Source organism: Geospiza fortis, unplaced genomic scaffold, assembly GCF_000277835.1.
Source record: "Geospiza fortis unplaced genomic scaffold, GeoFor_1.0 scaffold167, whole genome shotgun sequence".
NCBI classification, from domain to species: Eukaryota; Metazoa; Chordata; class Aves; order Passeriformes; family Thraupidae; genus Geospiza; species Geospiza fortis.
The window spans coordinates 3,084,486-3,093,927 of NW_005054355.1; the positions used below are offsets into that span (position 1 = coordinate 3,084,486).

The following is a 9,442-nucleotide window of genomic DNA, read 5'->3' on the forward strand; positions in this document are numbered from 1 at the left end:
AGATGAATTAACATTACGTGCAGAAATATCTGTATTTTCCTTAACTTGCTACTATCTAAATAAGCTTGCCCTGATTTGACCCAGTTAAACTTCTGACATCTAATGAGAACTTAAAGTAGCACAGCTGAGATCATAAAACAAGCATATGCAATTGTTGGAAGATAATCACACAGAAACTAAATCACTTCACAAGTCAGTTTTGGGCACATTTCTACATTTTTGGATGCAAAACTCATTCAGAAAATAATTCTGACTGAAGTACTGGTAGACCCAAGAAAAACATGCAACAGCACAGGCTTCCAAAAAAATTTTACTTCTATTCACTTAAATGTAGATGTATGTATTATTAGCAGCTAATGTTAGGAGACTGATTTCTCATTCTAAATCAATTGTTCTAAAATTAACACTAGAAATATTCTTCATTCTTTCACTTCCAAATAATACTTATTGCTCATTTATGATGGCATATTAGAAGCAATAAAAAAAACAAAAAAAACAAAAAGACCAGATTGTCCAGGCAATGACACGTTAACAACAAAAGGTTAACTGAGCTGCTAATGCACTGCAGATGCACATCTGATCTTAAAACTAATATAGATGTTTTGGGCTATTGGTTTATAAAAATTTGACCAGCTACTGTCTGGATCTGCAATATAAGACAGATGCTCATGCTTGGTGTATTTCATGCTATTTCCACACCTCTGCAAGGAGAAACCAACCAGCCTTCCTGCTCTATCCCTGAACTCACCTGAGAGATCTCAGTAAACCAAGGAAAGACACACACACCACAGAAAGACATCTGCAAACATCTCATTCTGCCACAAGTCCAAATCACTTTGTCTCACTCCTTTCCATCGAGGTACTTCTCCTCATCACATAGCAAAGCAGTATGTTCACCATTTGAATACTATTTCTACATGACCATTGGTTTTCACAGACTCCTCCTGACTATTCTCATCTTCCATCAATCCCACAGCTCAAACACCTAATGCTTTCTCTTGGGTGTTTTTTTCCCTATTTCCCAGATCCCCCTATTTTTATCTTATTTAGCATGGAGATCATGGATGCTGCTTTTTCTCCCCTGTCACATCCAACATTAACAACCAAAATAATCCCCACTCTTGCAAGAAAACATTTTGAAAAGAAAGACAAAGAACAGTCCTTTTAACATAATATTACAAGGGTTGCAACACGGAGAACATTCTTTTAAAAATCCTGGTTCATTTGCTAGCGAAGAAACAATTGGCAGATACATGAGATATATAAGCCAGGGATACATGTTCTGAAAAAAATGTTGGTTTCACTAACGTTACCATTTGTATCTGGAAGACACTCAGTGCTCTGCCTTTTCTTTTTAAAGCAGTTAACATCAAATTAGGAGGCCAAAATATCACTTATTTACTAATTTAATTAATGGAATTACCCAGATTTTCTGATTTACCATCTCACTTCTCTATCTTGAAAAGTAACCTTGATAATTTTATACGTTCATGACAATAGGTAGAGATCCCAGGTGATGCATAGCAATCTCTTTTTTTTTCCTTAAATGAAGCCACTCTGGAGATAGCGTATTTCTAATTTCTACTTATCACTCAGAAATATATTGCAAAGGAAGTACTTGTACTGAAAGCGGGTCCTTTAGGAAGAAAGCAGGATCTTATAAGCAGGATTGGAATCACAAATCAAACCTGTCTCAGGATAGAGCACCTGCATCATTGTAGGATAGCTCTTAGAAGAAAGGAATCATTACCACATAGTCTGAGGCACGCTGGCCCAAAATCTCACATACCATGTGACAGTGTTTAATATTAAAGGAAACAGAGATTGTTATAGTTCAAAAGTAGTCTTGGCCTAAGTCAAACCTGATTTTCTAAATCTTTCACCTTTACATTAACAATACTGTTTATATGTTTAGAAGACTTATCTTTCTTATGAATTAGGATGAGGTCTCAGATACACAAAACGAAAATCTAACCAAAAGATGTTTCATCCAGAAAGATAAAGAAGAATAGCAACAGACTGTAGCAGCAGAATCCAGGAGGGAAACAGAAACAAAGAGGGCTTATTCCTTTATCTTTACGCAGATCTTTGTTGGTTTATGGCATTTAATTACAGTAATAAAATTTTAAAGGGATACCATCTCCAGTACGAAAGAAAGAAAGAAAGAAAGAAAGAAAGAAAGAAAGAAAGAAAGAAAGAAAGAAAGAAAGAAAGAAAGAAAGAAAGAAAGAAAGAAAGAAAGAAAGAAAGAAAGAAAGAAAGAAAGAAAGAAAGAAAGAAAGAAAGAAAGAAAGAAAGAAAGAAAGAAAGAAAGAAAGAAAGAAAGAAAGAAAGAAAGAAAGAAAGAAAGAAAGAAAGAAAGAAAGAAAGAAAGAAAGAAAGAAAGAAAGAAACAACCCTCCCCCCCACAACCTAGATCTAATAGTTCTGTTTGTAATTAACTTCCTGTTCAGCAAGTTTGTTAATAGTGTTTTTCTTGTTGGCCTAGTTATTTCAGCTGGCCACAATCACTTACTCCATTTTACTTTTTTTAGGCTTCTCTACTGTGTGCTGAGCTCTGCTTCATTAGATTTTCCAGGTGATATTTTAATAAAGAGATTTAAACAGAGAGATTACAAACACAGCAGCTAAACTTTAGCTGGAGGCAAAAATGAGGCAGATGTGCCTCTGCTTAACCATGCCGTAGCAACCTCAAGTAAACAACTTGTTTTGTCATGTTGGAAACCAGAATTCCTACAGGGCTGGCTGCCCTCCTCTTTCACACCTTCCACTGTCATGTAAATCCAGGAGGAACAAGCCAAATGAGTTTCAACACAGACACTGAAAGACTTCATCCATCCAGGAGCACTACCGCATCTCATTGGTTCTCCAACCTTATGCGGAGGTAGAAAGCACTAATTTCTTGTCCAATGCTTTATCTTCCCAGGGATGTTTGTTTTGTTTTGTTTTTTTGTTCTGAGGGAAAAAAGACTCAAAACCCTTTCATAACAGAGCAAAGCTGCTTTCAGTTCTAACATTACCACTCATGTCCTACCTTGCTCACCAATTTATACTGATCACAAATTTTATATTGCCCATTTAAGTGTGTTTAAAACACAAATAAGGCACACATTTTAAAGTCAACAAAGCAAATCTTGTTGAAGCTGTGAATTCTCAGTATGGGATACTCATAGAGTACCCTCATTCACATATTTACTTCTGTCCTTCTCAGTAAAGTTTCCTTTCTCTAACAAACTCATAATGAAACAGTAGGCAGACTGCTTCTATTTGTTCTCCCTTCGTTTAAGGATCCCAGGAAGCTGGGTGAATAGGAGAGAGTTTGTACTTAATTTCATCCTGGCAGTCTGTAAGGATAATCCTATTGAATTTTATAATCCTCCTTCTGCAACGTCAAACTCTAGCATGTATGTATCATATGGACCAAAAAGACTGCTAACATTCTCTTTTCTTTACCCTTTTATGAAAAATTGTTGGTGATCTCTGTTTTCTAATGCTTACCACCAGCATAAAAGAAGATGTAATTGTCTCAAATTTCTTTTGGAAAGCATCTGGTGTGGAAGTTACTCAATACGGATGTGTAACTGCAAGGGTCACTGAGGTGGAGAGGAAGGGGCACTACATTTGGTTGACAAAAGGCTGGGTATTTAACCCATTTCAGCTTGCATGTGGGTACTGTATGATTGAGGATGCGTAATGGGGTAGTTGCATTCCAGCCTGATGGAAGCAAGAAGTCTATTTAAGTCTCAGAGCCTTACAGGGGGAGCTCACATCCTGTAATAGCACAGCTTCCCAGGGCAATGTATGAATCCCAAATGTATGAGTTGTTCTGACCACCTGCTCCCAGAGGCGGACAAAAGCACAGATACTCACAAAAGCAAGACTTTAGCTTGCATGTCCACCACACAGCAAACAGACTCATTACTCACACCACATGCAAACAGCCTATTCATCCTCAACCCATCAGATACTGTGCCAGAAAAGGAACTTTCCAGCAGGTTAAATATTGCACTGCCACTGAAAGCTGTGCAACCAAAAGGAAGAAGTTCAGTATAGCTTTCCAAAACTTTTTGAACTGTCCAAAAATTCAAGTATACTTGCCATGTCAGGCACTACTCTCATTACAGGAATCACAAGGAAGTGTAACAATATATTCACGGGATTTTTCCCATATAAAAATGTTGAAACACTAGGGTTAAAATCCCTGTCTAGGAAGAAAGATGTCAAAACACAGATTCAGCCTTTTCTTAGGCTGAATCCTATCCCCACAAGCAATTGCACGCAGAATTGTAGGAAAACATAAACTTAATAGATTGTATTACTATTATTCATTCCAATTTCATTCTGCTTGTTCTGAGACAAGCTTCAAAGTCAGACGTCTTCAATGGAGAGGTACAAAATAATAATTCCAGTTTTCTAGAAGCTCTAGTATCCTGAATGTAAGGGACATGTGAAATTAGAATATCCTAAGAAGTCTAAATATTTTTAATGCATCATTTGCCATTCAGTTACTAGTAGTTAATAACACTAATCTTCAAAACTAATCTTCACAAACTTTGTATAAGAAGTAAAAAAAGACATGCATTTCCTGTAGAGTTGCTTCAGGTTTTTTTCAAATCTTACTGAAGTGCTATACAACCCTTCCATTGGCCAGTAAAAGGCACATACGTTTTTTACATCCTTATTTACTTGTTTTATTGTAAAAGGAGGACATTACAAATAGAAATATTCATTGAAATGCCGCCCTCCAATGATACTTGGCACATTTCTGCATGGCACAGGACAATTGTCATCCATTCTTCTGATGATGCTGGCAGCATCGCTTTGGATAGGGCTATTTAAGTGAAGTACTTGTCTATAAACTATAGATAATTTTAAAACCTGCTTGTCACTGGCAGTGAGGCAGTGAGGCCTAATAAAAGCACCACACACTACCGTAGAGCTCTTCCCTGGACTAGAGATATGCTAAGACTTGTTCCAACTCAAGTCACTGTGAAAATGCACATGACTTTTAATTGCAAATTGTATTTTACCCAGATTCATCAGAACTATAAATATGCCGTTGCTTGATTCACTTTCTTATGATCCAGTGAAAATCAGAAGAACTTCAAAACTTCTCTCCAGTAAATTAACCCAAATGTCAATGTTGTCTTCTTAGGTAGAGCTCCAGAGATGTTCTTAGACAGCTTGTAAGAAGCTGAGATGAACAGCACAGCAGCAAGAAGCTGCATTGTTCTGTCCATTCTCTGTGTCTACATTTGCTCCTGTTTGCACTTCCTGAGGAAAAGTCTAAACATGCTCCATTACTTTAGAAATAAAAAACCATTCAGATCCTTTCTTGGCCTAAACAGAAATAGCTGTTCTCTATTTATTGCAGACTGCTTCAGTGAAAAGAAGAAGAAATGTTGGGGAAATCCCTGCCTGTCAGTACACAGCCATAGAGTACTACTGAAGGAATTAATTACTGAGAAAAAACTGTAGTCATACCTCTCTTTTTGAAACGAAATGAATAGGGGATAAAGCATATATTTGCCACATTTACAGCACTCTGTGGTAAAAGCAGTGAGACTACTTCAACTTTCATTCTAGCAGTAGATAAAGAACCAGCAGTCTGATTTCTTAATTCTAAGTCCGCAGTAAATTTCTCCTACAGCATGCTATACAAAATTACCATACATATATGTATCACCAACCACAAATAAAACTGTCCAATAACCTTTCATACAATTTTCTTCTTTTTTCAAATATTATGTCAGAACACAAGCAAACAGAAGAAACAACCATTTAAATAATTAATGGTCCAGCTCTTCAATTCATCACTTCCAGAAGAAGAGTCTCAGTGGCATCAGCAGGACTGTTTACATCCTGGTATTCGGCTAGCCATGAACAAGAAGTAGGCAGTCAGCATGCAGTTGGGAGAATTCTTGGAAACCTCTCCTTATTCATCTTCCCACAGCACCAGTGCAGAATCCCAAAACGTATTCAGAGTAAATCTCACTGAGCTTCAAAGAGATGTAAGCATCCACAAGTGTTTTACCAAGCAGTTGGAGAGGACTGCCACCACTGATCATGTGAGCTCTGAGACTGCTCAGGTCACCACAATGAAGTTCCTAGATAGTCCATGCGTATCTCCAGTCTTTAGATTCATTAGAAAATAACCACTGAGTTATGTTTAGTTTGTTAAGATTAAGTGGCTTAATGAAGACACTTCTGAATGCTTGCAGTCAGAATTTGGTTAAAAATTATCTATGAGTACAGCTTTCATTTCTCACTTGCATTTTGGCGTGACTTTCATGAGGCACTAGGAGTCCCATTATTATTACCCCTCCATACTGATTCTTGATAAGCAGTTTAAAAAAAACAAAAAACCAACCCTAATGAAGCTCTCAAGAACTGTGAAATATAGGGAAGCTTTAATGTTGTCCTTTATGTGAGATGCTTTACACAAATGCAACCAGTGAAATATTCAAAAGTGTCTAATTTCAGCTTCAGAGGGTAAGGTCTTTAACATTTGCAGCAATATTCTTCTCTCTGTGTACATAAGCAGATTACTACACAGACCATTTTTTCCCCCTATTTCCTGAATATCACTGGCACATGACGTCTCTGTGCCTTGAGAAACTGGACTGATACCAGCATCCTATGTGGATGGTACAACAATTTGACCTAAGGCCTCTCTTTAATTTATTGAAGATGCAGTATCTTTTGACAAAACTAGTCCTACAGCAACAGCCACATACATCTGTTCTGCCAGGCATGACCTTTCCCTGCACATGATGGCCAAACCACTACACTCCTTCACCCTTTCTCCTGCACAGCATAATCACTGCTGTCTGTCAGACTACAGCTAATCTTTTTGGTCAGTAAAAAGACTCACTGAAAGGCTATTTCTGAAGAGCAGAACGGTGTAATCTAAGCTGCATATCAGCCCACATTTGACTTTCCAAAGTGTATGCAGCTTACTAAACCTAACCCAAGGTCTGCAAGGCTTTGAAATGAGAGTGCATCTAAGACATTCGTATTTTCTCTGAAATGTCTTTATATTTAAAATGAAAAAATAAATTCTAACTCCAGTAACTAAAATAAAATATTTTTGGGGACAAGTTTCAATGTTATTTTACATGTTAAAAAAAGAAAATGTAGTTTGAAATACATCTTGACTCTATTTGCAGGTTCAGGCCTAGATGAAACATGGTGGAATATCCAACGCATGTTAGCATGTTTTTTCAATACTCTTGGAAACTCAGCAACTTACATATGTAATAGAGCCCAAGCAATGACTGAATAAAGAATGACAAATAGCTTAGGATTTGTTATGACAACTTTGACATAATAGCACTATGCAATTTTTTAAAACTATGCCTGACACAGCAACACTCTCAGGAAGAACAGCTGTTTAACTATTTCACCACAAACAGGACAGTGCAGTTGAGGATCATGACAACACTAGTCAACAACAGCAACAGTTAACAATTTTATCTGAGATACACAGAATACTTTATGTTTTAGCTGCAGTATTCTAGATGGAGAACATGATCTGGGCACATGCACGCTTAGACGGCCAAAGGCTTTGGAATAAGCTGGTATTCCTAGTAAAGTCTAACAGAATCAAAAATTACTAATAGGGCTCTCTAAAAACTGGGATCTATCCAAAAAGTGAATCAATTTATATAATAAATCAGAAGTGCTACAGACATGCAATGATGTACATGGCTTTTGAGGGGACACAATAAAAAGTGATAATTATTTCTACCAATTTCTTTACAAAGATTTTCTCACCTAATTTTACCCAAACACAATGTAGAAGGAAGTAAAACTCTCAAAATAAGAAGGAGCACAGAAGTCAAATGCTTTTCATGAACACAAAACTCTTTTACCCAATTGTTTTCAAAGCACCATCAATTGACTTCCAATAATTTTCTCCACAATTAATTCTACTACCTTGCTTCGGAAAATCTGACAAAATATCAATAATTAGATGCCAACCACTTAGAGTTGTGTGAAACTTGGCGGTTTCACTTTGCAGGAGTGCAGACAAATATTTTATTTGGTGTCAATCCACCATTTTCAGTTTGTGCTGATTTTTGAATAAGTTCAAATAGATAAATGAATAAGCAGTCAAAATTTCCACATTTTACCTGGTTTCTCTTCATGGCCATACAAATAAAAAGGCATATCTTCATGAATCAGCAATGGAGCAAGTCAGATGTTCAAATTCAGAAAGAAATACAAGGAAAAACCTATCATGCGGTTACGGTGATTTACACCCAAACCCTAGAATTATGGAGGATATTAACCCTCTCCAGCACCACTACACTTTCTATTCTAAATTCTGTTAAGCGCTGCAAGAATGTGCATTTATTATGCTACATAAAGGCCCCAAATGATAGTAGCCCCAAAATAGTAGCAATAATTGAGGTTTTTTAAGATCCTGCCAGCATTCTATACCTTCACAGGAAAACTTTTTTTCTTTCTACACTTTCCACCCATCTGCAAGTACCTTAGGATGACAGCTCTTTGGATCATTACTGTTGTTGTCAGGGTATCCAGTTCTGCTCTTTATCTAGCAAAAATCACGACTGATGCAACAGAAATAACAGCATGAGTAAATAAGCAAAGTATGCTACAGAAGTAATAACAATTGAAAAGGTCTGACTGCATTAAGGTTTCTGCTGAGAGCATACTCATTGCATTCTTCTGTGGAGGAGTTAAAAGGATAGAAGTCCCAAATTCAAGAAACTACAGGTACCACACGTGAGAAGCTGTGAGGTAGAGAAAAAAGGCCAAAGAGGTGAAAGCAAAGGAATAACGAAAGGGAGAAAGGAGACATGGGTAAAATACTGCTAGAAATAGAAAAGAGAGAACAGCTTGAAAACTGAGCTGCAGAAGGAAGATAATTCAAATGAGGGAAATAACTTTAGAATACAGGATGAGAATGAAGAACAAATGGATTACAGATGGACTACAGAAGAGATGATGAGACAGAGAAAATAAAGGAGACAGAGCATGGAGGTATCTAATTACAGAACTCATTGAAGGCAAAGATAAAATTACAGATGGAGATGAGAAAAGTTTAAGAAAGGATCGTGTAAGAAGTGGAAATCCACAACCAGAAAGGTACACATCTGGAAACAGGATAAATAATATCACCATTGTACAGGCTAAAGGCAGAATCAGGATTTGAGAAATGTTATGAGAAGAATATGCATAGGAAAATTGTTAAAAAATGAAGTTAGGTATAGAGGTAGGACCCAAGATGCTACCAAGAAAGAAAGAAGATCTTAGGAAAGGAATGAGAATGAAAAGCAATAGATGAAGCAGGGACTTGGATGGAGGCCTAGGTGCTAGGCCAGGTGCATGCAAGGTCATCTTACCAGTCCACCACAGGTACTGAAGGAGGCAAAGGAGCCCGGGTAGCGGAGGACAGCACCACTGTAGTAACAAG

At 37.1% G+C, this 9,442-nt stretch overlaps 1 protein-coding gene across 1 annotated transcript in view; it reads right to left on the reverse strand.

Annotated features, from left to right (window-relative positions):
• ADAMTS19 (ADAM metallopeptidase with thrombospondin type 1 motif 19) overlaps positions 1 to 9,442 on the reverse strand; it is a 129,610-nt gene that overhangs the window by 118,783 nt on the left and 1,385 nt on the right. Inside the window, 1 exon segment of the mRNA XM_031059062.1 lies at positions 9,372 to 9,442. This exon segment is cut by the window's right edge and continues 30 nt beyond it. Within this exon segment, the coding sequence (XP_030914922.1) occupies positions 9,372 to 9,442 (71 nt within the window).